Source organism: Aulonocara sp. 'chitande type north' Nkhata Bay, linkage group LG11 (assembly GCF_057382095.1).
Source record: "Aulonocara sp. 'chitande type north' Nkhata Bay isolate Kocher_YH1m ecotype deep benthic linkage group LG11, A_spYH_male_GT1.1, whole genome shotgun sequence".
Lineage (NCBI taxonomy): Eukaryota > Metazoa > Chordata > Actinopteri > Cichliformes > Cichlidae > Aulonocara > Aulonocara sp. 'chitande type north' Nkhata Bay.
In genome coordinates this window covers 27,685,367-27,712,112 of record NC_141354.1, presented here as the reverse complement: position 1 = coordinate 27,712,112, position 26,746 = coordinate 27,685,367, and the positions used below count along the sequence as shown (strand labels likewise).

Here is a 26,746-nt window from a genome sequence, read left to right as displayed (position 1 = left end):
GACAGGGAATTTATGATGGGTCTGGCAGCTCTGGGTACTGAATTTTGAAGTGTAATAATATATTTGTATCAGATTGGATTTCTTTTTTTCTTTAGAAAGACTTTCTGGTGTGCTCACCAAGTGATGATACTGAATACGTATCAGTAAAGGCACATTTTGGATACACTCATACGTATGTATCTAAGTTTAAAGATTTACACACATACACACTTACAGGCACATGCATACACCTATAAAGGCACTGAGCTGTGTTTCTACCTCCTGTCTTGCATAAAACATAATTTATTTCAAGAAATGTATATCTGTATTGCAGGCTTAACAGGACAGAGCCTTGAGATCTGAACAATAAATGTAATCTAAGTATGACACCTATTCCAGATTTTAAATGCAGTGTCAATGTATTTCATGAAATGAAATAAATGATAGACAAAATGCAGTGTTGTGCAAAAGTCTTCAGCAACTCCTCATTTATTTAGATTTTGCTAGTAAACTGTAAAGTAGCTTCAGTGTTTTATTGAAATATATGCAAACATAAATGGAAATACAGTGTATAAGGTCAATTTTAAGCAGCTATTATTTAGCTAATATTAAATGTACAACAGCGCCAGAACTCTCTTAGGCAAGATTTCTTATAATTTCTTATGTAGTCTTGAAGGATTGTTATCCATGCTTCTAGAAGTACAATCAAATCTTTTCTTTGGGTGTTGGCTGCTTTTTCATTTAATTCTCTATCAACATAAAGCCACGGCTCTGAGGAGGCCAGTCCATGACTAATCATGTGTGTGTTTTTTTATCCAGGTATGCTTTTAATGCATTGGCAGTGTATTTGGTTTCACTGTCGTGCTGAAAAAAATAAGTTTTTAACCAAATCAGATACTTTCCAAATGGTATTGAATGTTGGATCAAAAGACCTGTTTTCCAGATTCAGCTTAAGAAATAAGAACAAATTGTGTTTTTTTCCAAGAGACTGCAAGTAACAAAGAGCCTCAAGATACAATTTAAAACTGTTTCTTTACCAAGTTGTCTGGTATGTGTAGACACAACATTGGTTCATCTCATGCGTTAGGTGCATTTTTATGCTTGAATTCTGTCAGATTAAATTGGATTAACAAACAATAAAATAAAGTAATATTTATGGTAAATGGCCTGTATTTATATAGCGCTTTACTAGTCCCTAAGGACCCCAAGGCGCTTTACATATCCAGTCATTCACCCATTCATTCACACACTGGTGATGGCAAGCTACATTGTAGCCACAGCCACCCTGGGGCGCACTGACAGAGGCGAGGCTGCCGGACACTGGCGCCACCGGGCCCTCTGACCACCACCAGTAGGCAACGGGTGAAGTGTCTTGCCCAAGGACACAACGACCGAGACTGTCCAAGCCGGGGCTCGAACCGGCAACCTTCCAATTACAAGGCGAACTCCCAACTCTTGAGCCACAATCGCCCACTTATAATAATAATAATCTCAAAATGGCAAGATACAATGACTGGACTGAAAATTAATGAAAAGGTGGTCAATGTCCAAGGAAAAACAAACCTTTAAAAAAGCTTCAGCTATTGCTCAAGATCACTTTAAAAAATTACTTGCTCCATGCAAGCAAAATAGAAAGAAATGAGGAGTGGCTCAAGACACTGTAAAATACCTGTGTTGTATATAAGTACAAACTAGGATATAATATATTATTTTAAAAATACAGTATAGAAATTATCTATGTACTGAATAGGATCATATAATTTTCTTATATACTGTATACTACTGTGTACTATAATACAGTATAGAAATTTCTTCATTTGCTTTATCATACTCCTCTCTCCACTCTTGCCACCCCACTTAAGCTCCGCCTCTTCTCAAGTCCTATTGGTTAGCCATTGTGAAAGCCCATCCTGGTTCGATGCACCAAACCAATGAAACCCCTTAATGTCAAATGGAGCCTTTTAAAATCTCCGCCCATATTTAACCACTCGCAAGGAACACTGGGACATTTAGTTCGACTGCGGTGTAATAAAACAGACAGCAGCGTGATAGCAAACTACAGTCTGATATCCTGGTTTTAGGAGACGTTCACAGACTCCAGTTTGACAAGACTGAGAAAGTGAAGACCGGCATTTTATACTGTATTACATCGTGCAGTCTGGGATTACAGGGCGGCGTTATTATGGTGAGTAAAGGCATTTGTATGAATAAGAAACATTTTCATTCGTTATGTTATAACTAGCCTAGAAGGCAGAGTGAATGAAGGAAAACGATGTAAGCTAAAGTCAGCAAACGCTTCTTTTCATGATAACGGAACTAGCTAGCTAATAATAGTTTCTCTTTAGCTTAATCCACTCTGCCGGATAGACCATTGCCTAGTAGTGTTAAAGTAACCTGGTAGTGTTACAGTCACCTGGTTGATCCTCATCTGGAGCAACCATGTGATTTACCTTTACCTATAGAAACGTTTGTTACTGGTCGGCACAATTGCACGGTTGAAGGGTAATGAGACGCTTGCTGAGCTGGGTCTCCAGTGCCCATAAAATTATCCGGACCGTTTGGCTGACCGTGTCCCCCCTCGGGCCAAGAAACACCTCTCACCTGCTGTGCATCTCGTCTTTGCAGGGAGACAGAGTTTGCAATGGGACGCACAACAAGAAGGCTCTGCTTTCAGACCCTCAGCTGTTTGAAGACCAGTTTGAGGAGCTCGTCACAGAGCTCACAGAGAGAGACTTTACAGATCCCGTGCTGGCAGACGCATTGAAAAGACTGAGAGAGGTAAGTATGTATGACTGGTCTCTTTTTTTCATTTAGCAGAGGGGGACAATGATATGTAGATGTTCATATGTGTTTTTGTTTGAGGTTTTGGTATACAACACTCCTGGAGGAAAGAGGAACCGAGGCCTTTCTGTGATTGGCTCACTCAGGGAGCTTGTCCCGCCCTCCCAGCTTACCCAGGACACCGTGCAGCGGGCTCTGTTGGTCGGCTGGTGCATTGAACTGGTGAGGGTTTGGTATGGCGTGCTAAATTAAAAGTCTGACCGTATTTCATTAATTTTTTACCCATTAAAAGTCAGTGTCGGTCACAGGTGATTTTAATTCTGTTCCAACCTAATTAAGCATTAAGATGTTAAGCTGCTTTAAAAGATTGCACTACATAGTTATGACCTCCTTTAAAGTCTGCAATCTTCAGTAGGGGCTTGGGACCACAATAAGCAGTACAAACAATATCATTACTACTTTAACCAGTAACTTTACACTATCCTCATCTGCAATCATGTTTAATCGTGATTTATCTTTAATCATTGTTGAGGCTGGATTTTACTAAATTGACAGGAAGGTAGCTGGAATATGCAGGTTGTGTGTCTTTAAAACTTTCTCTCACGAGCAGACTCTTGACTGTAGCTTTTAACACTTTGCACAAGTGCTACGTTTTCTAATTTAGGTGTTGCCGCTGTGTGTCTGATACTTGCAGCTTCAAGCGTTTTTCCTCGTGGCAGATGACATCATGGATGGATCTGTCACTCGGAGAGGGCAACCCTGCTGGTACAAGAAGGTGAGACTTAATATATTCCAGAAAAGGAGACTAGTATGAGTTTGTGCTGTGGTTATTTTCCCACTTCCCTCTGGTTACCTATATAAATCCTACCTATTGGTTTGCTTGTTTTTGTTTTTTTTAGGATGGTATAGGTCTGGATGCCATTAATGATTCCTTTCTGTTAGAGGGGTCAATCTACAGACTGCTTCGCAGATATTGCAGAGATCAGCCCTACTATATTCACCTCCTGGAGCTGTTCAACGAAGTGAGTCTTCTTGGCTGAAAGTGTGCTTGTGCATCTGGCAGCAAATTCATCACTTCGTTCATAAAATGTATGCAGTAACGGCTCTTAAAAGCCAACTGAGAGACTGCTGAAGAGGTTATGACTGTGGTTACGCATGATTTCACTCAAATGTCCAGCTTGAGCAATATATTATTGCATAGTTAAATCCGGCTCAACACTTAGTCATCTTCAGCATTGTCCACTGTCCACAAACTACTCCTCAGAAAATGCAAAACATCCTTCAATCCATTTTCTTTACCGCTTATCCCGTTCGTGGCAGTGGGGAGGTGGCTGGAGCCTTTCCCAGCTGCCATAGAGGGAAGAGGAAAAAATGTCCTTTACAACATTTTCCTCAAGCCAACACTGTCATCTTGCTGATGTGTGTTTTGTTCAGCCAACCAATTTAATCAGCCTGCATATTTAGATTGTCATACAAACTAACCACAACATTTTCAACACAGTTTCCTAATTCTTTAATTAAAATCTCTCAAATTATTCATCAGCTGTCAAAACATTTGCTTATTAAGTGACCGAACAGTTATTTCAGAAACTCAAGTACTTGTGAGTTTTTACTTACCTTGTGTGTTTTCTTCTTTCTTTTCCCCTCAGGTCACTTTCCAGACAGAACTCGGTCAGGCTCTGGATCTCATGACTGCTCCACCCAGACAAATTGACCTCAACAGATTCACCATCGAAAGGTCAGAAGGGGAGAGAGTGTTGAAAGATGAGTGTTGTTTATTGCAATAAGTATTTATTTCTTTTTCTTTTTTTTGTCTTTAAGGTATAAAGCAATCGTAAAATATAAGACTGCCTTTTATTCATTTTACCTCCCAGTGGCAGCTGCGATGTATATGGTGAGTGTGTCAACTTCATGTTGCATAAAAATGGAGGTAAAATAATACAGCTTTAAAACACTCTTTGTACCTTTTTTCTTTTCCAGGCAGGAATCAACAGTGAAGAAGAGCACAGCAACGCCAAGCACATCTTACTTGAGATGGGGGAGTTCTTTCAAATACAAGTAGCTACTTTTCCTCATCATTGACCTTCATAGCATAATATTTCCCATTCGTTAGCTGCACGTGTTGCATAATACGCTGCTGACTATTCTGTTTTAATGACCATCTGATGTATTCTGTCACAGGATGATTACTTGGACTGTTACGGTGACCCTGCTGTGACAGGAAAGATTGGCACAGACATTCAGGACAACAAATGCAGCTGGCTGGTTGTGACAGCCTTGGAAATCATGACTCCTAAGCAGAGAGAAGAACTAGAGGTTGGGCCTCATTAAATAAATGCTTCTCTTCTGATCACGTAAAATTTATAAATATGTGGCAGAGTTGGGTTGCCACTGTGTAGAATTTTCATTTTGATGATGCTTAGCTGTACGTGCTCTTGTTTTTTATCCTTTAAATGTGCATTTGTATGGTTGTTAGTTTTAAAACTTTTCGTTTTTAAATCAACTGATATAATGAGCAAAATAATAATATTAACCGTATTAATACATTATGTTGCAGAGAAAGTAGCAATCTCTCTATCTAGCCCTGTCCCTTACATTCTTGTAATATTACTTTGTAATTAAGGGGGGGATTTTGAGTTAACATAGCATCTCATCTAGAGAGAATTTTCATACGGACAAGAGAGTAACCACTGTTTGTGTATACTGTCGTTAGACTCTGCAGTAGGATAGAATAAACATCTAGATCTGCTGCCGGGGTAGCTTCATTATTCATGTCAGCTGGTTGCAGAAATTAGTCCTTGGCATCGCCAGATGTTGCTAGGGCCTCAGTCACATGCCATAGAGACCAGTCAACGGTTACACTCTATTGTCTGCTTGTTGTACAACAAGTTGAGATACATCCAACTACAACAAACTACACAGCAACTTGATTTAGTGCTGGCAGTTATGCAGCTCTATGCTCTAAAGCTCGCATTGCTGGCTTGCGTCTTCTATAAGAAATCAATACTAGTTTCTGGTGGAGTAGTGGTTCAGCTCTGTTTGCGTCATATGATATAAAATTGCTAATCTTACCCTTAACTTTTCTTACTAGCAGATATTCAATGTTCTGGGCATCCAGAAAATTCCCCTGACGTATGTGATCATTGGTACAGTTTAAGTCGGTATTAAAACGTCTACACCTTTAATTCTTTGACGTTCATCTGTTCCCACCTTGTTTAGACTCATGACTAGAGTCATTTGTTAGTGTTAACAAGTTCATTTTGATCTCCTCCTCAGGGATGTTATGGACAACATGATGAAGCCAGTGTGGAAAAGGTCAAAGCACTGTACAACAGCCTGCAGATGCCATCATTGTACCAAAAATATGAAGAGGAAAGCTACCAGCGCCTCCAGAAACTCATCGCCAGCCACGCACAAAACCTTCCTCACTCTGTTTTCTTCAATTTTGCCCAAAAAATCTACAAGAGAAACAAGTGAGAGGGCTTGCTGCTTTGTAGAAAATATGTTAACAGCATCAAATACACAAGTCTGGTGACTCTTATGAATACGCACAAGCAGGTCCTCACTTATTTAAATAAAGTGTTTCAGACTTCAGCAGTGTAACTCAGTCAGGACTTTGTTTAATAGACGATGTCCTCTGTCAGAGGAATCTGACTGATAGAAGGATAACTTTGGAGTGAATCACAAAGGGTCTGATTTAACTTCAGTGTGCCTGAACTGAGGAACACATGAGAGGGATGATGGATTAATGTTTTTTTGATTGCATAATAAATGGGTGAATGCTGATGGCAGAGGACAGATGATGAAAACTGACAAACTGTTCCATATGTTTTATAGTGTTTAAAGTCCGTACTAGCCAAGAATTTATTGCTTTTAATAAATAATATATAGTGTATGAACAAACATGGTTGTGTACATTTCATCTTTTTGTGTGGTGTTATGTTGTTTAAAGAGACAGGATTTTTTTTTTTTTTTTAGCACAGCTTTTCCAAACATCCTGGTTTTATTTTGTATGCTTGCGTTATTTTACTTTCCTCACACAAATCAAAATTATTAACCACCATGATGCTAATAGTCAATGGTGTGTCCAATTTGCAGCCTGTAGTCAGTTCTAGTTTTCACAAAGCCTCACATACGTCTGAGCAATCTCAGCCCAGCTCTCAAGCTCCTCCAGATTTGATGGTCTTCCCGACAGATTTACAAAGTCAGGGCTTTGTGCAGACCAGTCTGTAATGTTCACTTTGGCCATCTGGAAGCAGTTCTTCAACAGAGGCAACAAATGTTTTAAGTCACTGTCACCTTGGAAAACAAAGCGATGACTGCTTGAGGTTTTCTTCCAGAATCTTCACATATCCTTATTTCTTTGTGATTCCTTCCACTTTCATGAGATTCCCAATTCCAAATGCACTGAAGCATCCCCACCATGATGTACCCCCAATACGGGTGTTCTTTGGGTTGTATTTCTCTCCCTTCTTTCTCCAAACATAAGCAGCATCCCTGCTCTAGATTCAGCTCATCTGAGGAAAGCACTCAGCATATTTAGCATACTTTAGTCTGACTTCAAAATTTCTCAGTTTTTCTTTCCAGAGTGTTTGAAATCTTTTGCTTCCTACGTCTACGAGACTTGGTCTGTATTGTGTGGCTCCCTTTGAATTTCTTGATGATACTTCTCACTCCAGTTCTTGACACTTGGATATGCTGTGATACTGTTTTATATCCATCTACTGCTTTATCAGCATGAATAAGTCTTTTTCTCGACTCATAACTGATATCTTCTGTTTTTGGCATGATTTTTACTCAAGTGACGACTCAAACCCTTGCTGACATTTTTATACTGTGTTTAACTTGGAGGATAACCGTCAGCTTGAGCTTTGAGCACTACAAAATAATAGCATGTCATTGCACAGCAGTGGTTCATGATATAGCTCAATAAAAAGATCCGTTTTTCAGCGGGCTAATAATTTTGGTCATGGTATTTGTTTCTGAAATAATTTTGTTATTATGTACAAATAGAAATAATTGTGTGTGTGTGTGTGTGTGTGTGTGTGTGTGTGTGTGGATAGGATAATAATTTTGTCCTTTTCTATATGTATTTAAATTGCAGTTAAACGCAATTAAATATGACTTTTTTATATGAGTTAATTTTCTGTTAAAGAAATCACCAAATGCATAAATCATGATAATTGGGCGGTGAACACTTGAGACTCATTATTTTAAGGAGGCAAAGCTAAAAAGGACTATAGATTAACTGAATGTGATGATAAGGCGAGGGGTAAGGGGTGTGGTTTGATCGGGGGAGGTGGGGGGATTTCTGGATGCTCGCGAGAAGACAGATGCTGAGGCTATTCGAGATTCACATTCTCACGGACTGGGGATGTGAGAGAGCCCGACGAGATGGAGACCTTCATCCATCTTTATCTGAATGTGAGTCAAGTGCATTTTTATCAGCTTTATCGTGCATGTAGATGTCTTTCAAGCGAACCTGCATGAGACGATCGGGTAAGAAAATCCTCCTCTTACCCCCCCGAGACTGCGTAGGATAAGACAATAAATTCCTCTGTTCGCGGTGGCATTTGTCGGATTAGATAGCTTTGCGTAAATACGCAAATAACTGTTTTGTCTGTTCTAATTGTAGTGTGAAAATGATGGTTTTTGTCTGAGTTGTAATAGGGGCGTATGGGCCCGTTTATCAGAGCGATGCGGGTTGGAGGTACTCCCCTCCTCCCTCCTCCACCCATCCACCCCTGTCTCCATCAGCTCAGTGGGATCAATAGATACAGGGTTAAACTCTGAGCACAGGACGGATTGCATTACATATGACGGTATGCTGTGTTTTATATTTTATTTCAAGGCTTAGTTTGCTAAGGGCCATCCCGACGGAGGCCCAGCAGTGTAAACAGGCACTCCAGTGATTTATATTCTTCAGTGATGTGAAGGGCACTGTGGAGGAATATATGAGCAATAGCCTTCAGTAGATGGGCTTTTAAAAAGCAGACTGGGTGTTGTTCTCTACCGCTGAGTGATTATTTCATGCTCCACTTAAATGTATGTGTGTTTTCTTTGTTATTTGTTTCTTTTGATCCAGATTTCCATGAATATCATAGCCCAGTGAAGACGAGCATAACTGATGACAGTTATCAGACTATAAATTAGCTGACAATTATTATTACAAGGAGAATCATTTCATGTGTGTGGGTGGGTGTTTGAATAGTTGGGTGTTGTGTGACACCAGCAGATGAAAGGAGCCGTGAAGGTATCTTGCAGAAGCACTGCATACAAATAGAGAAGCTCTAAAAGTATCTATTTAGCTGCAAGATTGCAGAAATTAAGTATTCGAAATTTTGTATGGAAGACACCACCTTCTGTATTACACTATTATCACCGTTTGCATCATCTCACCATTATGACAATGTAATTTTTTGTTTATGTGGATATTATTATTCCCAGGGACGCTGGAGCTTATCCCAGATATTGTAGGGTTCACTCTGGACAGGTGCCCAGATCTGAATAATATTTTTGATCATATTAATAGTCATTTTAAGCCCTAACATACATTTTATATGTTAGGGCTACATTTTTCCAAACAGATGAGTCCCAGCTGTGGTCTTTAGAGGTCTCAGTACCTACCATAGTACCTCTAAATCTTATTCCTAAGGTGTCAGAATATTTAATATTTTAATATCTAAATATATTTATATAATATTTAATATCTAAAGCTATCAGAATATTTAATTTTTGGCTTTAAGAATAATTCTGCTAGTCTAAATAATAGAGCTACTTTTAGCTGCTCTCTCATTCACAAGGGGCCGACACAGTGAGTAGCTCTTCATGTTTAATTTGGCAGATTTCCTTCCAGGATCAAACCGGAAATCTTTCATTTTTTTAGGCAAAGATGTAAACCACTGCCACATTAGAGAGCCAGTTTGCCAGTATAAAAAAAGTCTAAAAAATTATTTGCATTTTTTCTCAAGAAAAAGTCCCTTTGATTTGTATCCACAGCATATGGTCAGGGCTTATCAATGATGACTAAGACCTCACAGGGTTAAATGATTATTTGATTATGACTCTTGCTGATTCACTTTCAGTGAAACTGACTGCTGGAGAGGCTGTGGGATGGAAAGAGCAAATCTTTTCCATATTTTTTTTTGACGATAGGACAGAATGGCATTTGGATATCTAGTTTTCAAATCTTATATTTAAGTACCATCACACCGGCTTATATATTTCTATCAAACCTGTAATGATCCTGGTTGCTCTGCATGTGTTAGCAGATTTGTTTGACTTCCTGCAGGAAAAACTAACCTTTATTTGACCTGTTTATATTTGATAAATGCTTGAAAGGATGTAGTAAATAATAATAAAAATTCAAACAATGTAAACCAGACTTTGTGTGAAAGTGTACAGTTATAATTTAACACCGTGTTACACAGCAGTGTAATCTGCTGCACTTGGTTTTAAATATTTTATTTGTTTGTTTGTTTTTCACTTTTGGTTGGTTTTGCATTTATTGTTTGGATTGGTATGCTCACCTTTAATACTAAAAGAAAAAATCCCACCTCAACACACACACACACAGAGGAATTAAAATTAACTACTAAGAGTTCTCAACGTATTTATTTTAAGGGGCAATGCTTGACAATGTGCTACTCTAACTGTGAGTCACAGTGTGTGACTTCCCGGGCTGTGATAATTACAGAACAGAAAACCCTCAAAAGCAGTTGCCTTTTAATGAATAGTCTCGATGATGGGTTCGCTTCAAAGCTTAAACCTAATATGCAAACATGTGTAGAGTAAGAAATCGCTCTGCGATGAGCAGAAGCTGCTCGTATTTGTTATTCACTGTGTGTCTTCTTTGATGTTACAGGATCTTGGGAGTCACGCCAAGATGTGACTGTCACGGCGCGTCATAGTTTGGAGGCTCTACAATACTTGTTTCCATAGCAACAGAAATATCAGAATATCCAAAAAAGTCCCATTCCCACAATGCAGTCCTCTCAGCCGCCGAAACCGCGGCGCTTTGACGTCAGCAGACGGACCAATAACTTAGCTGCACCAAAGTCTCACGGCCCTGGGTTTCAGAGGGAGGATAAAAACATGAACACAATCACCACGCCGTCCCCACGCCGGGCCACCAAGGGTCCCACTGCTCCCTCCAGGACCAGAGTGGGCGTACAGCCTCGAGCTCCAGTAAGCCAGTCCAGGTTAAGCTCACAGAAACAGGGTTCTACTGTCTCTAAACTAGCTAAACCCAAACCCAAGAATGCCCGTGCATCTGCAGCAACTCAAATTGTACCCGCAGCGGATCCGCCTCCTCCGCTTCCCTCGGTTCTTCCTGTTGACCCGAACTGCAACGAGCCGAGCCTCCCGTGTCTATGCTGTGATGGCCGATCCCCGCAGGACAACAACAGCATGTTCAACCACAACCACAACAACAACAACACCATCTCCCTCAGACATCAACTGCAGCTACCGCCTCCACCGGCCCCGATGCCCCTGAGGCAGGATGGGACCGGGGCCAAGGAGCAGGCACAGGCAAAGGCCCAGATGGAAATTTCTGCCTGCCCTGCTGCCAGTCTGGAAAATGAAGAGAAGATTTCAGATGAAAACACTGAAGTAGACAATAAGAAAAATGCAAAGGTGGAGGAAGATGATGAGGAAGAGAGCAGCGGGGATATTGAGATTGATGATGAAGAGGACGATAACGATGACGATGAAGATGATGACACCCTGGTCCCCTCGTGCTGCGACTGTCCTCCCTCCCTCCTGGAGTTCTCGCTCTCCTCTTCTACCTCCTCTTCCTCCACTTCCATCAGCTCCTGTTCTGATCTGGAGTCTGACTGTGCCGATCAATCTGCCTCCATCTGCTCTTCCCAAGATCAAGACAATCTGTCCGTCTCTCTTTCCTCCAAAGACCACTCTCTCCTACAAGGCCCTGATAGCAAGCCTCCTGCTCGCTCACCTCCATCCCTCCCTCTGAACCGAAATCCCTTCTGTTTAACATCTCATTCCCCGAGTCCACCTTGCTCCCCAGATGAGGGTTACCCTTCTGCGCTTGACTCACCTTCCCCTGACTACTTAGGAGTCAAAGATGATTCTGAGGTCACCAAATTAGGCTTGCTTGACTTTCTAGAATCGGTCGGAGAATTTGGGAAAATGGAGCGGTTCAGCCAGGTGATCCAAGTGGCTCGCTGGGATCTGGACGGGGAACAGCACTGGGATGTTCTGCGGGATCGCTTAGATCACCTGGATCGTTTGGAAAAGGTGAACAGGGAAGTAAAACTGACCTACATTGCCAGACTCCACGAGAAGGGACTTGATCTTGGAGATCTGGATGAGCAGGACCTTTCGGATGTCATGGATGAAATGGGCAACATTGACATTCCCTGGAAGCTGTATAAAACACATGATGGAACGATGGGAGAATCTCAGGAGTTTTCCGATGCCGGGGTCGACTTAACCGCTCCGTCAGACTGTGAAGATCCCCTCGTTCCAGATTCCCTCACACCTTCCCCTGTTGAACCGCCACCTAGACCCCCAAAACCTCCAGCGCGACATGCCAGCGTGAGCTCGGACCTCCACACCTACATAAATATCAGCAGAGAGACCACCTCCATTGCTGTTTCCACCTCTCCTACATTGTCTACCTTCTCACCTAACTCCTCATCCCCCACATTCACCACTTTTAGGTGTGAGAAATCCCTACCTTCATCTCCACCATCCATTCCTCCTCTCCCTGCTTCTAAGCCAGTTCCTTACCTCACTCTGTATACCACCCCTTCTCCACCTCACTCTATCCCCACCCCAACACCTCCTATCCCTCCACCTCGAAAGCGACACCTCGCACGGAAGGAAGCGCAGCGCCTCGCGGCTCTTCAAGCCGAACAGGAAAAGACCCCCATGTCCCTCCCCCCACCTACCACCCGCCCCCCACCACTCCCTCCTCCACCTGTTATCTCAGTCTCCTCTTCCTCTCCTCCTGCCATACCACCTCCACCTGCGCTGCCTCCTCCACCATCCTTCCACGCATTGGATGTAGAGATTCGGAAACTGCTCATGCTTGCTGGACTTACCCAAGCTGAGCTCCTCAAACTCAGCCCTGAGCTTGGTGTCTGTGTCGGGGGGTTAGAAGACGAGGGAGATGGAGATAATTTCATGAAACCGAAATCTCTGGAGTCGCAAGAGTTCAGTCTGCGGTACAGAGAAGAGGAAAGTGAGCCTGACACACAGCTGGTGGCCAGAGATCAATGGGTTGGCACTGAAAAGTTGGAGGGAGATCAAAAAGCAGATATAGCTGAAGAAGGCAAAAAGAAAGAGGAGGGCAGAGACACACAGAGAACAACGTCATTTACTGAGATGGCAAGGAGAAGGAAGAAAAACACTGGCTTGGCATTCGACCAGTACTACAGTTTAAGCAATACACATGAAGATAAAGCAAAGAATGTGAGCTTTGGGGCTTCCCGTTATTCTGCTGAGCCACCAGAGTCACCGCCGCCTCCTCCTCCCCCTCGCCCTCTGCCACCCATTCCTCCATGTTTGCCATCCCTCAAAGTCAGCACTCTGCCCGCCAACTCTGAACAACCTGAGCGTTTTGATTGGCTGATAGCATTCACACCTGAGTGTGAAGCCCCACCACAGCTGCCACCCCTAGAAAAGAGAAAGGCATATGTGGAAACCCAAAAGAAGCCCAATTCGTCAGGTACCTCTCCAGGGTCAGCTCCAAAGGTCACAACCTTTAAAGAGTTGCGTTTCCGCAACAAGAGCTCCTCTCCTCCGACTAAGGTGATCATTGAGCCCGATCCTGACCCCACAATAATCACTCCAGATCCAGATATACTCTACAACTTAAAGTGGAGGAAACATAAGGAGGGAAGTGATGGCAGCCAGTGGGAGTACACCTCTCAGGCTCAGGCCCTCTTCATGCAGCCGCCGCCAGCCCTCACCTCAATGGCTGCTCTGCAGGAAATGCTCCAGAGAGCTGATAAGGAGGGGGGGCAACTAGAGTTGTGCCCATCACAGAAGATTGGCTGCTCAGTCAGTGACAGCAGCCTGTGGACCTTGGGCAGAGAGTGGGAGGGGGAAGAAATTAAGAAGGAAGAAAAAGAAGGGAAGGACAAACTAAAGGAGGAGGTGGAGGTGAGAGGACAAGCTGATGGAGGACGGACTTTTGAATCAAGAACTTCAGGTGAGTGTGATTTTAGTGGTAGTAAATTGGAAGTTATATTCAATAACACAAAGTACAGTCCTGCCTGTGCATGTGCATAGAAGAAAGTAAACACACAAAAATAAGTCAGAGCAAATTGGATGACAGAACAGATCTGGGACGGGCAGATGATGGAGAGGAACAGATGGGGAAAAGGCACGCTCACAGTCGTCTTGCTCAGTTCTTCAGTGATGCACAAATAATATCCTTTGACATTACAATGAAAAGAAACAGAAAGCCAAGGGAAATGAAAAAAAAAGTACACTCATTTGTGGAAATGATAAATGGAGCCACGGAAGAGAGATGGAGCGGGAACATGAGTCACTGAAAAGGATGATGCAATGATGCGATGGCAGGGGATAAACAGGGTGATTTTAGATAGGGGAGTAAGAAATGTGAACACAACAGTGAGAGATGGAAGAATATAGTGAGGCTAGTGAAGGTAATATGAGGAGAAAGGGGAGGTTGGAAACTTTCCAGCCAGTATTTCCTGTACGGGTTATCAGTGTGTGATGTCATCACAGACTTATTCAATTATTCATCCACTCTTCAGATTGAGGGGGAGAGGAATAATGGAGCTCACTCACTTTAAATCAGACTTTTTCCTGTTTCCTGTTTTTGTTTTTTTCTTTCTTTGTTGGCATCCTGAAATATTTTCCTTCTCCCCCCTCTCTCTGCTTCTTTAATAGTTTTGAATCCCAGTTTTGGGACATTTATGTGTTTTTACTTATGCTGTCTCCACCCCAACACCCCACCCTTTGCTCCCTGCAGCACAGATAGCTCAGATCAGGTTACGTAGCTCATATGGTCCTACATTAGGCTACATTAAAACTAAGTTGTTCATGTACAGCAGGGTGTTTAAAACCAAGACTGGATAATTTTTTCTAAATGATTTATAGGTTAAAAATTTATAGGTTAAAAGTTTCAGATCTTTTCTCAAAACCACTGCAGTGAGGTAGGTTTGGGGGATAGGTGTATACACCTTTAAGAGCTGAAGGGGTGGATCTTAGTACATGGACCAATTACTGCCAGCCAGGGTCAGAAAACTAGGAAGTATCATGTATTTGTTGCAGTTCAGACACAGCTCAAGTCTAACCAAGGTATGGTTGCTTTCTAGCTCCTTTTTTAGTTTAAGGTAAATACAGTGTAACGAGAGTCGGGGTGCCACTCTGAATTTCCACAAAGGCGGGCCTGATGATTGAGCAGAAAGGAACAGAAATCTGTTATCTGTTGACTGACTCAGCAGTACAGTTTTTGCTGTACTGGTGGAGAAGGGAGGGGTGGTGGGGAAGAAGGTAGAGAGAGATAGAAACTAAAAGCAGAGAGTGAGAGAGAAGGTGATCCGGAGGTGATGACAGCACGCACTGCAGTAAAGTACAAAACGTTTAGCAACACCAGTCACTGACTGTGGTTATCACTCATAACTCTCAGGTGTCAAACAGAAATCTGATGTCACAAAGAAAACGTGGATTCTTAACACGTGTTGTAGTAGGATGACTCTTCAGGAATGGCATTTTAATTATGATGAATTAAGCGAGTGAATGACAGACCGAGTCCTTCTACCGTGCAGCTGTGAGACTGCTCCGTAATTATTCTTTTACAGCCTCCGTGTCATTTCCTGTCATGTCAGACCCCTCCTAAGCGAAAGACTGTGTTTATTGCTCTTCATAAATCAGCTCCATTGACTTCTATGCACCGTCGGTGTGTAACTGTCAATCAGACGTTTGACTGGAATAAATACTGCATGGTGTTTTGAAGATGACTGCTAGAATACACATGTGCATTTTTTCTCTCAACAGACACTAACATGTTCTGCATCTCTCTCTCCTTCCCATTTCTTTGCCGCCTCTTTCTTACTTTTATCTTCCTTGTTTTTCTCACTTATCCATCCTGTTTGGTTTGTTTCCATTCGGTTGTCTCCATTTTGGCATCATCGCTCCCTCATTACCATTTATGCTTGTGCGTCTGCCCTCTCCACCCGAACTCCTGCACTTTTTGGCCTTGCTCTCCCTTTGAACCGAGCAGTTTCCTCACCCCCGCTCTCCCTCGCCCAGTCCTCCCAACCCTACTTCCTCCACACCGCTATCCCTTCCTTTCGCCCAGGCTACTGTTACTCCCACCCCCTTGCAGATCCCAGGCCCCGCAGTCATGTAGGCCAAGGGCCCACAGACACACACAGAAACACACGGTGGACTCCTGCTGTCCACTCAGCTTGTATCCACAGAGATGAATCGAGCTCTGGGTTTAAAGATGAATCCCCGGCTGCTTTTGGTGTAGAGTCTCCACGTGACTGTGGGGATAAGTTTAAGCAAAACACACATTCAGCTTACCAATATAACAGCGATCCCAAAACCAATGAAAGGGACTTTGCAACTGAGTCAATCTGCAATCTTGACTCCCTTTACCAAAGTGATTCAGAGAAGCAGAATGATGCCAACGCCGTGTCTGTTAGCAGCACCGCTGAAGCTCCAGGTTGCACCACACCGTATAAGAATATCGATGTTATGATGATGTATTCAAACAGCATTGGTGCTAGGGATTCGATGTATTCAGAGAAGCGCTCACTCTCACACACAGACCAGGTCAGCATCAAGGCTAGGACATCCAAAGATCTCCCTCCCCTCCCCACCTATTACCTGTACCACCCTAAGAACTGCCCTCTTCACAGGGGGGCTCCCCCCCGCCTCTCTCCTATCGGAGCCCTCTCCCCTCCCCATCGCTCCGGAGCACCCCCTCCCGGTGCAGCAAGCTCCTCCCTCAGCTCCCCGCTTTTCCCCCGCTCGCACACCTTGCCTGCCCTCGCTGCTCCCCTCTACTATCCAAACCTCTACCCTCCTATACCGCCCAGGGCGCCCCCCCTACCCCCAAAACTCCACCAGGCTCCTCTGCAGTCACGCGTGGCGAGTAAGATCTCTCTCTCTCTCCATACATCTTACACTTTTTCTCCTTGTCTGACATCTCGCATGTCTGTCTATCTCTCTGTCTGTCTCTATTTCTGTCTCTCTTCTCTCGTCTGGATGTGGTGGCCTACACGCTTGTGTCACCTATGGCCCCGGGGGTTTGCAGATTTGAAAGAACTAGGTAACTGTAGCTGTTTTATATATCAGAAGGTGTGTCCCTGCAGGCCATCTGATACGTCTTATCTGCTCTGTCCTTTCAAATCCGCAAAGGGCCTTCAGAAGGGTAACAGCTGTTTCTGTCACAAGGTGTCTAGAGTCACTCTCATCACTGTCTCTCTCTCTCTGTCTGTCTTTCCTCACCTGTCTGTCTCTTTGTCCCGATATTGTTCTTGTCGTCTTTTTGTTTTTGCATGGTGTACCCACACAGACACGTGCATTTCATGCAAAGCGAACCTTAAGTAGCTGCTTGATGATGATGTGATGCTAATAAATAAATAAAGTTTTCATTTTTATTTGTTCTGTGTTCGGTTAAGATCCACGGCATCCTGTCCATTGTACACATTTGCATTTATCGATCTAGTTTATATAAATACATTTATATAAACAGCAAAATGTACTTTACACCTACCCTTTGCACATGGATGTACTTTCTTCTGACCTGGTTCTTGTGGTAGTTCCTACCCTTGTTTGTTCCTAGCTCTGCAGTTCCTCCGTGTATGCCTATATTAAGTATGTGAGTATTTGTATAACTGTGTTTGTGTGAGTTGAGGTTAATTGCATGGGATCCTGTTTAGCCCTGAAGCAGACAAAAAGTTGTGTTCACAGATCCAGTTGTGAAAACCTCATCACAGTAATCCTACAGGATGTGCTCGCTCACTGTTTGTCGTCAGCAGTAACGACTGCTTCCATCTGCTTCTATCTGGCTTCTTCATTGCTTAACTGCTCCTGCTAATAATGCTAATATTTTAGTTGTTTTGTTTCTTTTGGTGGCGATTCATTTTTTTTTAAGTTTGTTAATTTGTATTTTTTTATCACTTGCATACAAAGTAATTGCGATATATATTTATTTGGGGTTTTGTTTACCATCGCTGTCAGCTGTTCGCAGTGTCTCATTCGCTGGCTCTGTGCTGAAGACAGACACACCCTGGATGGGCGAGGATGTGAAGCATCCAATGAGAGGTCTTGGCCTATCCTCTCTGTGCCTACAGGAAAAGAAAGGTGGGGTTGGATGTACATGTGCAGGATGTGCGTTTGTTTGTCTGTGCACGCTCTTCTAACCAGCTTTACACCCGGTTCTCCTCTCTAGCCCTGGTAGGCGCAGTTAGTGTGGCAGTGGAAGCCATATTGGCCCAGTTCAGTTCTTCAAGGACTGTGGTTCAGAAGGTCAGTACCTGCTGGTTTGATGACAGTAGCTAGAAGGACTGTGTGCTTTTTCATTTTTAGTCACCCTTTATAATCTATGTTTTTTTGGCTAAACTTCATGGTGTATTAAATTCATTATGTACCTTTGAAAATATTTCCCCTCTTCCTTCTTGTTTTGACTATTGTGTGCCTTCCTCCAGTCTTCCTCAGTTAATCGGGTACTAGAGTATCTTAAGATAACCCAGTTTCTTAGTCACAAGAATTTCTTTGTCAACTTGCTGCTCACTCACCACCCAAATCATCCCTCATTACATCATGTTGATCATCATCACACAATCCCCCTTTTCCACCCCTCCCTCTCTCTTTGAGTCATCCTTTTCATCTTCTTGTCCAATCGCTGCACATCTTCCTTCTCACCAAACACCCATTTTTTTTCCCCCCCAAACCGTGCTCCCTTCCTTTCTTCTCCTCTCCTCAGGCCTTATCAGGAGACAGCGCTATAAATCCATCACTGGGCCGTCTGGTGCTGCAGTGCCTCTGCCCCGCCCTCCACAGCTTGCTGACTGATGGCTTGAAACCCTACCAGAGTGACCTGATTGCAGGCAGAAGGCCAAACTCTGCTTGGAGTCTGGTCCAGGCTTCAACCAGGGCAGGTAGCATATCATGCATCATAGCCGTGGATATTAAAAATCAGATATTATCCTGTTGTTCCTCTTGAGGTTTGGTTTCCTGGTTGATAGTGATAAACTCTGCAATTCGTCTGTCTCCACTTTTCTCCCACATCAGTCAATACTTGTTGAGTTTATCGTCTAAAATGCTGAATAAAGTGAACACCAGGACACAGATATTGATTGGCCTACGAGTGCCAAGCTTCACAGCAATTTTTCACTCACTTCTGTAAGGTCCTTCATTGATCTCTCTCTCTCTCTCTCTCTCTCTCTCTCTCTCTCTCTCTCTCTCTCTCTCTCTCTCTGTGCATTTTATCCTCTTCCTCCCAACCGATCTTCCAAGGTCCTAAAACTCATGCCTTGTTCAGTCTGCAAGTTCGAGTTGGAGAGCTACCCCAGCTCAGACAGAGCAAACACAGGTTCAACGCATTCCTCCTCGGCCTACTGAAGTAAGCAGTGGCTATTAACAATCCTTGATCTCCACTGACGACTCGTTTAAGAGCATGCTATTCATTTTATTATTGCACTCACAAGGCCAGATTTACTAATGGTTCTGCGCAACCACAAAACCATTTTGTGGCATTCATTTACCTCATATACCTCAAATTGCAGTAAATTGAACATAGAAAAAAGACTTGTTACATTTTGTGCCTGGTGTTGTTGTGATAGTTGCATTAGCAGTGTTCATTTATTTGGAATGACAGGATACCAGTGTGAGTACGTAACGACATGGGTGGATGGGTCAAAGTTGTGAGTGTGTGTAAAAGGTTCGACTACATCCTGTAACTCTTCGCTCGGTCTTAACTCTGCACGCTTAGATCTGAGCTCCACATATTTGTGGTCCGTAGTAATACTGGTATTTTGATGAAGTGGAGCCTAACTTAACCAAACTGAAGTGAACTGAAGAGTCCTGATGTTAAATAGGCAACAGGGTTATATTTTAGAGTGAGCTGATGGTTTTCAGTGTTTCAGGCATTTAGTCTCATTTCAGTTTATTTATTTATTTTTGCTCCTCTCTATCAGAGCTGTTACATACCATATTGGAATGTGGAGCTGAAATGAAAACGGGATCTTTGTTAATGTGTTAGAAAAATGTCTTCATCTTACAATATGTAATATTGACTGAAATAGGTATTTAGCGCTTCATACAGCCTGCAGGAAACAAAAAAGCAGATCATGCACTTGCATAGCGGCACAGTAACAGTATCTTCAGTAAGACACCAACAATAAATAGTGATTTGTGTTCTCCTACACATGGTGCAGGTCAGCTGTTACACATAGTGTGTAGTAACGCAGCTCTCGTCTGCGCTGCACCGGAGTCTCAGTCCTCAGGTTCACACTCAGTCTTCAGTCATTTCTAACAGTGGAGTTCAACCTTATATTAAAGATATTGTCTCTCCTCCAACTGCTTGTCATTTTCCTGAATTCTCTCACTGTTTTCAGAGAGAAACACTTGAGTAAAACCTGTACTTGCACTGTTTTACTACACCCTCATCGAGGCTGCTTGTTTTTAACCTGCTAATTTGTGCTGCTCTTGCAGAATGCTGAAATCAACTGCCTGCATTCTTGTTTATAAATTAGCACATTGTTAGTAGATCACCCACATAACTTTCCACTCCCATGGGCGCATTTCTGCATTTGGTAATTTGCTCCACTTAGTAAATCCGGCCTAAACTGCATAATAATTTCTGTGCACGTATCTTCTTTGTATCCTCGTTACTCATCTTCTTTCTGTTTTTGTCTCGTAGTACCAAGCTTCTTGACTTCTGGCTGTCTTACCTTCAGTCTTGCAGTGGTAAGTTTTCCTCTCTTCTAGCAGTTGTTGCAGTTATGAGCAGGGTGCAGTTTGCCAGGGTGGGGATGCAAATGCAGGGGATTTTCCCCTGTTTGATGAATAAATGAAATGAACTCAGAGTATCAGGAGACCGCTTGCCTGATCAGTGACTTCAGAATTTCCTGCAAAGGTGAGCTCCACAGCAGCTGCTGTGACGGGCTGATTGAGAAGAGCAGTCACGCGTTCATGTAAAAAGAACCTGTCCACAGTTCAAAGTTAGAGCAGGTGATTTGCGACACTGTAAGACGAGGTTACAGAAGAAAACAGGTAAGTGTTGAGAGAGAAAGGGGGAAGACACTCAGCAAAGGGCTGTGGGTCAGACTCAACCTGTGCCACCGAACACTGACCATAGGGTACGTGGTCACCTGCTGAGCAACCAGACTCATTTTTACACATTTTTTAACTCTCAAACTCGAAGATCTCCAATTGATTCAGTAAATGAATCATCCAGAGAGAAGGAAAGCGAAGCACTTCAGATGACGCGGGAAAGCAGAAAAACTCTTTCATCAAATCAGGCTGTTTTCTTGATGTAGGTATATGCTATACAGGACTAATTAATATTTTTCAAATGCAGCATTTTGTTCTGTTGAAATTTGTACGTATTTCTTTTCAAATATTGAAGCTTAATGGCAAAATACTATTAATTGGATTTGGGACCTTATTCTTGCATGTCAAACCTTTTATACGGCTGCATTTGATCGAGACGTAAACATTAATATTTCTCTAGAGGCTGTTAATATTCCTCATATTAATTTCATTGAAAAGAATTCATGAGAATATTCTTGTAAAAGCTGTGGACATGTGTTTACGTCCTGAATTTGTTTAGTTGGATTCTCTAAACGATACATTGACAGCAGCGATAAATGCCATTATTTTCATGTCGTGGTGCAAATCTGGTTACAAGCATAAATGTAAATACTGAAACTGACCTCTCTCTCTCTCTCTCTCTCTCGCGCGCTCTCTTTTCTCAGATGTGCTGGAGACCTATTACCACCCCACCTCTTTTATGCGTCTGTCGCAGACCGCCTGCCAGCCTCTGTTTGAGGAGCTGCTCCTTGTGTTGCAGCCTCTGAGCCTGCTCACCTTCAACCTCGACCTGCTCTTCCAGCACCACCATTTAGAGCCAGAGAGTCACAGGCCAGAGATCCCCAGCCCTCCCTTTCCGGATCCTGGATCCCAGCTTTCAACAAATGAGACAGCAATAAATGGGTCTCAATCCAAAACTCCAGACAGCAGATACAGTGAAAGCCTCTCAGAAGTAGACTTTGGAAGCCCAGATCATCAGGCAGCTAAAGATGCTAAATCATCACCTGTGACTAATTCAGATAATGGAGGATCGGCAGCGTCAACAGATACCAGTTTTGGACCCACAAAGGCTTCAGTCACTCAGGAGGAGACGAGTCCTCAACTGTTGTGGGTCCAGGAAAAAGAAATTGAAGATTTGCCTCCTCCTAACGTTGAGGAAGACAGCCTCGCTCAGCAGGCAGGACAGGTAGCCACAACTGTTCAACTCCTCTGCCTTTCTATTCAATGATGATTGTGTGATTATGCAGAAATTAATTTATCTGTTTTTTTTATTTACAGGTAATTCAACAAGGATGGGGTGCTGTGGTGCGCTGGGGAGGCCGACTGAGTCAGAATCTGGCTGAGTTGAGCCTCTCTGCAGTGAAGAAGGATGAGATGAACACAGATCTGCCAGATCTCCAGGCTCAGGCAGGAAGCGACTACACTCCAGTCAGCGGTAGTACTCAGGTTCCCTGGGGTCTGGGCCGGCTCTTTGGAGCCTCCAAAACTCCCACCAGCCCGACAGGTCACACACAACCAACCAGGTCAGTCATTAAATATGTAATAGTTATTATGTAGTCTAGACTACAGAAATTGGTTTTACTGATAATCAATCAATTGAATAAATTAAATTAAATCAGCTTCTGAAGACAATTGTCTGTGACTCATGCCTGTTTGTAATTTTCCAAGTTTCTGTAATTTTCCTCAGACGTCCCTCTCAGTGGTTTGCACCCGGTGTCACTGCGCTGACCCGAATGGTGAGCAGCAGCTCCACACCAATGCTGAGAAAGATCCCCGAGACTCTGGGAGAGACCGGATCAGAGTCCGAGAAAGATGTCGACACACTGGAGATGAAGGACAAACCCAGACCACTCAGGTACAGCAGACATAAAGTGATGGCAATGATGGATAAGGAGCAATGACACAGCATTGCTGTTTTCTCACTGTTACTGTTGCAAGCGCTGATTCTGTTTCCAAGTTTTAAATACATTTATATGACCTATATTGGCCTTTATAATGTAGACCAGGGGTCTCCAACTCCAGTCCTCGAGAGCTACTGTCCTGCAGCTTTTAGATGCGTCCCTACTCCAACACAGCTGAATCAAATGGTTGGATTACCTCTTCAGCACGCCATCAAGTTTGGCAAAGGTGATAACAAGCCATCCATTTGATTGAGGTGTGTCGGAGCAAGGATGCGTCTAAAAGCTGCAGGACAGTAGCTGTCGAGGACTGGAGTTGGACACCCCTGATGTAGACTGTCTTTGTTAAGTGAATGGTAACATCTCAAAGCCCAAAACTGGCAAAAATCAGATGACAGCAGTGTAATTTTGGGTCAGACCTTTACACAAGTGGGATCCTAGTCTGCATATGAAAGATGGATCCAACTTCAAGGTATGAGTAGTGATACCAAGCTAGTGCCTCAAATCTGCATGCTCTCTTCTCATCTGAGAAGCCCCATTGTTTACACACCTGTGACAAAAAAAATTGACCCGTGATGTCAGTAAGTTGTCCCAATGATTTTATGGTCTCAATCGCTGGTTTCAAGTCAAATTTTACATTTCCATCCAGAGTAAATTAGATGATAGGGTTTGTCTGCCTTGTGAGTGTGCAGTGTCCTCTATTTTTCACCCAGATCTGGTTTCAAAAGACTAATATGGTCACAGTGGGTGACACAGTTATTTTTATGTCTTTTCTTTTGCAAATCAATATTTTTCCCCACTGATAAGGGCGGCAGGGGTTATACCAGAGACACCAGAATAGCTGCTGTTATCAGTCTGAAGTCTTGTAAACGGTGACTCATCCCGTCTGACATTATACGCTGACGTTACTCTTTGTGGCTGGTGTAAACGTCGATCACTGCGGCTGAGACAGTGTCTTCTGTCCCAGGTCGGTGCGAACGCTGTGTGACCACGCTGGATCCGGTTCCGAGCTCAGCTTCCGCAAAGGGGAGGAGCTCGTGGTGTTAGGAGGCGTCGATCAAGACTGGATTCGCTGTCGTCAGGGAGACAAAGAGGGGCTGGTACCTATTGGCTACACCTCTCTCATCATGTGACCATAACTGCTGCACTTAATCAACACTAAAAAAATCAATAAATAATTATGAAAAATATATATATATATAATTTAGGTGAGTATTGAGAGGTTATGGTAAGGCTGCACTACTCTGAAAGGGATATTTCACACAGGCTCGGTTACAGTTTGAGTTAAGGGCATAACACCATCTGTTGTGCTTTATGTGCATCAGAGGCAATCTGCAGCCCCCCCCCCCTCGTTATGAACATATTGGAGCTTTTCCCATCACAATCATTTCAGTTTGGTAGCGTTCAACTAATAGATTTTAGCAGCAGGAATTGAGCAGATGGTGCGAAATAATGACTCGACTCAAACTTGGATCATTTCAAACCAGAAGACCTTTGATCCTCGAGTGAATTATCCCTTCAAATGCCTTTTTTCTCCATTTCCGCCTTGCTTGCCGGCCGCTGATCTGAAAGCGATCGCCAAAATTCTTTGCAGTCTGTCACACTCGAGTGCGTTCAAATCAGCGGCTATCTGTCGCGAGGAGGCGGCGGTCGACAGCCTGGCTGCAGGTCGTCGAGTGGGGAAAGCATGTCGGAGTAGTGGGCCGTAGCTCCTGTTGCATACTGCGTAGTAATGTAGTGAACTGTAGCTGTGTAGACCCGTTCTATTGACCTTTTACCCTTATTGACCTCTCATCTTTCTCACCTAGTTTATGTGTGTTTGACATGTTTCTGCTACTGTATTTGACTGTATAAATATACATATAAAAATATATATATATAAATATATAGCTATATAAAACGAGATTGATATTACCAAGATAGATAGAAAGGTAGATAAATATGAGAAAGTAGCAGCTTAAGGCTGCAGCCGTATTGATGGAGTGATTATTCATCTTTACATTTGCAACAACATGAAGCGGATGTCATACATGCAAAAACAAATGAATATGTGTTTATTTTAAGTATGCAATCCAGTATCTTCCCTATTGTGCGCTTTATGTATTGCCATTGTCATCATATTCATAACATGATTAAATTGAGCTCATACCTTTTAAACTCTGTATGCACTGTAATGTACCACGAATGCTCTGAATGAAAACATCTTAGATATCCCACAAAGTTATAGACGACAGCGACCTGTAGCCAGAATCTCACAGAGCCTCCGTGGGTTTTAGCAAAAACCCTCACAAAAGTCTGCCCCGCTTTCTCGGCACTGTCTGAATTTCAAATGAACGCAGTGAGAAAAACCCCAGATGTGATGTCGATTCATAAATGCTACAAGTCTGTGGGTTTGGTGGCTGGTCTTCACCTCGTACCTCAGCTTTTGTATTTATCTTAACCCCATGTTTGCCGATCATAATCATTGATATTAATGGTAGTGGTAGCAGTGGAAGTGATTCGTTTGTTTTGTTGTTGCTTAAATGAAAAGAAAAAAAAACCTGTTGTTTTGTGTCACATAATTATTAGTTATCTGTATCTATGACTATGCATATATTTAAATGCGCAACTAGAAGTGTGTTTAGTTTGTTATAAAGTCGATTTTAATTTGATGTTATCATGCAAGAGGAAACCGGAAGCATAAAACGATAAGTGCTTAAATTAAAAAAAGAAGGAGGGCGATTTTTAAGCGGCCAGGAAAGGCTAACGCTAAAGGACCTCTATTCAATCAGCAGGAAAGTTCCATTGCTATTGATCAATCAGGGAAAAGATCAGTTCTGCAGAGTTTCAGTGTAGCATGCGATTGCTGGCAACAGTCCAGTAGCATTAACTTAAACCAGTGTCATAACTCATTTTCAGGAAAAAAAAATGCCAACACAAGTGATTAAAAGAAATAAAAGAAACAAAGTCTAGATACAGATAAAATATCAGTAGACACATTTAGTTTGTTTCTTTCCGATGTGAGATTAAATGCATTTGTTTAAAAGCTATTTATTTATGGGATGTATTATTTATTGATCTTGAGGTTTCTGAAAGGAATAGCTCGCTAATTATCCGGGTTTTTCGTGTGCGAAAATGCACGCATGGCCGTGTGTATGTGCGTGTATGTGAAGTGAAAGCAGAGATGAGTTCGAGCACTTCTCTGTCAGCGCATCCTGCACTTTCACTTGTGTGTGTGAGTGACAGTTAGTTCTGTTCCTCCCTCTCCTCTCTGGTGTCATGTAGCCCGTAGACATCCCGTTGTCCTACTGTTGCGTATAGAGTGCCCCTCTAGTGTCAGTCACTGTTCAGCTCCTGCATGTGCTTGTTTGTAAATACACCAAATAAAATATGTATAAACCAAACATGATCACCTGTTGGAGTCATTTTTTTTTTGCACTATAGTTCATGTAAAATCCCCTATTAAGCCAGAACCTCAGCTCTATACTGAAGAGAACCTGTTTATGTGTTACAATGGTGGATGCTCAAAGTAAGCATGCTAAAGTTTAAAATAATGAGATTATTTTATGTGGAGGTAGTGAATGAGCCATAATCTCAGTTCAGTCAGGTTTTTCTGGATCTTTCTTGGATCTTCATGTTGTCATGGAGAGGGGATGCCCTTAATTAAGACATCTCAGGGACACAGCTCTGACTGTGAGGACAGCAGTCCATCTAAACAAGGTCCAGTGTAAGATAAATAAGGATTATTTTGAACTCTGAGCCATGGACTTTGCATGTTTCTTAATATCGATTGCATTTCATTTATTTGTTGATGTCTGAAATGTGCAAGATTACAGAGG

The 26,746-nt window shown here is 42.7% G+C and overlaps 2 protein-coding genes across 5 annotated transcripts; both read left to right on the top strand.

Moving 5' to 3' along the window:
* The first annotated feature begins 1,987 nt into the window (after positions 1-1,987).
* Positions 1,988-6,663, top strand: fdps (farnesyl diphosphate synthase (farnesyl pyrophosphate synthetase, dimethylallyltranstransferase, geranyltranstransferase)). 2 transcript variants are annotated; one of them, XM_086311703.1, is made up of 10 exons: positions 1,988-2,164; positions 2,605-2,757; positions 2,842-2,982; positions 3,455-3,535; positions 3,660-3,782; positions 4,410-4,498; positions 4,582-4,654; positions 4,741-4,818; positions 4,942-5,076; positions 6,037-6,663. In XM_086311703.1, exons 1-10 carry the CDS (start codon positions 2,162-2,164, stop codon positions 6,235-6,237), a joined length of 1,077 nt encoding a protein of 358 aa, XP_086167829.1. In that variant the 5' UTR covers positions 1,988-2,161; the 3' UTR covers positions 6,238-6,663. The 2 variants fall into 2 exon arrangements, with proteins under 2 accessions (XP_086167829.1, XP_086167828.1); XM_086311702.1 differs by lacking the exon at positions 1,988-2,164 and having other exon boundaries at positions 2,313-2,757.
* Positions 6,664-8,082: 1,419 nt separating this feature from the next.
* On the top strand, positions 8,083-26,330 carry rusc1 (RUN and SH3 domain containing 1). 3 transcript variants are annotated; one of them, XM_086311698.1, is made up of 12 exons: positions 8,083-8,184; positions 10,625-13,942; positions 15,986-16,864; positions 17,956-18,078; positions 18,167-18,243; positions 18,701-18,875; positions 19,234-19,339; positions 20,639-20,685; positions 21,696-22,216; positions 22,309-22,553; positions 22,718-22,885; positions 23,896-26,330. In XM_086311698.1, the coding sequence occupies exons 2-12, from the start codon at positions 10,744-10,746 to the stop codon at positions 24,059-24,061; spliced, it is 5,706 nt and encodes a 1,901-aa protein (XP_086167824.1). In that variant the 5' UTR covers positions 8,083-8,184; positions 10,625-10,743; the 3' UTR covers positions 24,062-26,330. The 3 variants fall into 3 exon arrangements, with proteins under 3 accessions (XP_086167824.1, XP_086167827.1, XP_086167825.1); XM_086311699.1 differs by having other exon boundaries at positions 8,131-8,259; XM_086311701.1 differs by lacking the exon at positions 15,986-16,864.
* The last annotated feature ends 416 nt before the right edge of the window (positions 26,331-26,746 follow it).